Genomic DNA, 1,938 nt, shown 5'->3' with positions numbered 1-1,938 from the left:
GCAGGAATGGAGAGTAAAGTGGAAGAGCTCACCAGTTCCTCTCCACCTGTCCCAGGACAGCCTCTCCAATACCCTGGATCCAGATCTCGCTCAGTCCTACATGACAGCAGGAGGCTCTGCATGTCATGGAATCTGTCCTTTTTCCCACTGGTTAAGGAATTTTGTCTCTGGTGACAAGGAGGTGCCTGACACCTCTGAGTCTTCAGATTGGGTCAGGAAGATGGGCAGATGCCAGGAAGGTGGGAGATGGTAGCAGAGAATCAAAGGAGAACTAGAAGGGGTATTGCTTAGGCATGTCTGCCTTATCCTAGATCTTTGCTAAATTCACACCAACAATTAATCAGCTCTAAGTTGCTGATTAAAAATAAGAAGCACATCAATTTCCGTTCAACTGCTGTTCCATAGCTCTTAAGAACTGAGTTGCTGCCTGACTTCAGGTCCTACAGAAACTGCAGTATGTCATGCAAACCACCATTTCCCCAGGCTTTAGCTGTGGAGCTGCACAAGTCCTTCAGAGAAGAGTTAAGGCCGTTTCATCTTGTCTGAGATGGAAGAGAAGAAAACAGCCAGAAGTGCGTACATTTTAAAAAATGTAACTTCAATTTAAATATTAGATTCAGAAGGGGAAATCAGTTCTGACCAACAGACACTGTGCTAGGCTACACATCCCTAGGCACCATCCACTCATCTTCCTAGCAGGTTCACTCCAAGGCAAAGTAGACCCTGTCTATGCCATCTTTGTTTATGGAGTAACATGGGATTTACAGTTCCTGAAGAGAAAATCAGTGATGACATTTGCCTAGGCTGTCTTACCCAGAACTTAGTGCACAGGAAAGTCTTCTTCTTCTGGATGGCTTCTTGTACTAAGAGCTCACGTCCTGCAGAGCTCTCCAGGACTAGACTCACTTGAAGCTTTGTTTCATGACAGGTGATATGGAGGCAGGCAACTTGGGTGGATGGGTAGTGGAGATCCGCAGGGATCACCACCAGGTAATGTCTGGGGCAGGGGAAAGAAGACATCAGAAGTGGCACCAGGTTCAGGACTCAGACGCAAAAGAGCTTCTCTACAGTGGCCCACTGCTGCAGAACTCCTCAGCAGTGTGCCATGGCTGCAAACAGTATTAAAAGAAACAGCAAACCCAGCAAAATGATTGCTTCACTGATAATTTAATAAATAGTTTCTTCTTTATTAGCTGAAGTACAGCCCTATAATCTTTTTCAAATCCCTTACTAAAGTCACCTCCTGAACTCCCCAAAACTATCCCTTACTGTCTTTAGAAGAAGTGGCCCTAGACCTTGCAGTCTAGATACCAGTGATTTGACCTGGCATGGCAAATGGAGAAGCAAAAATCCCTGGGCCCAAGGTCTGACTTGGAAGCACCACAATAATGTGGCTTGTATTTTAATTCACAGGGGTGAACCTCAGGCATGGGAGGCAAGATAAATAACTCAGTTACCCTTTGGGGTGATCTGATAAGGCAGGAAGCACATGAGCTGACAGGATGGAATGTGGTCCATCTACCTAGACTGACACCTTCATGAAAAAGACCAAAACAGAAGTTCAGCATCACTCACACTTGGTGAAAAGCAGCTGTCATGTGGAACAGAAGACTCAGGAGGATGACTATCCTCATCTTGGGGGCTCTTGCTGCCCAGTCTCCAATGGCCCTCTTCCTCTGAATCACTGAGGCTGGTTTTATGGGGAATAACTTATTTACAGCACAGCCAAGATGAAGAGGTGGTACAGGGGGAGGAGCCAGCTTCTCCCCATCTCTTCCTCTCTCCTGAGATTATATGGAGGCAGCTGTAGGGATGGGAGTACTATGCCAAGGGCCCCTTAGCCAATAGTAGCTGCTTTGGATGCCATCCACCAGTTTAGAACATCCTCTCCCACAAGGCTGCCATGGAAAACATCTGATCAAACGGTCTTTTAATGGG

General features: G+C 46.5%; 1 protein-coding gene across 1 annotated transcript in view; it reads right to left on the bottom strand.

Moving 5' to 3' along the window:
• LOC104393531 (alpha-2-macroglobulin-like protein 1) overlaps positions 1-1,634 on the bottom strand; it is a 25,481-nt gene extending 23,847 nt beyond the window's left edge. Inside the window, 2 exon segments of the mRNA XM_010003033.1 lie at positions 814-997; positions 1,576-1,634. Coding sequence (XP_010001335.1) covers positions 814-997; positions 1,576-1,634 — 243 coding nt within the window.
• Positions 1,635-1,938: the final 304 nt, after the last annotated feature.

Source organism: Chaetura pelagica, unplaced genomic scaffold, assembly GCF_000747805.2.
Source record: "Chaetura pelagica isolate M959 unplaced genomic scaffold, ChaPel_1.0 scaffold117, whole genome shotgun sequence".
Classification (NCBI taxonomy): domain Eukaryota; kingdom Metazoa; phylum Chordata; class Aves; order Apodiformes; family Apodidae; genus Chaetura; species Chaetura pelagica.
The sequence above is the reverse complement of the archived record's forward strand: the minus strand, read 5'-3'. Positions and strand labels throughout refer to the sequence as shown.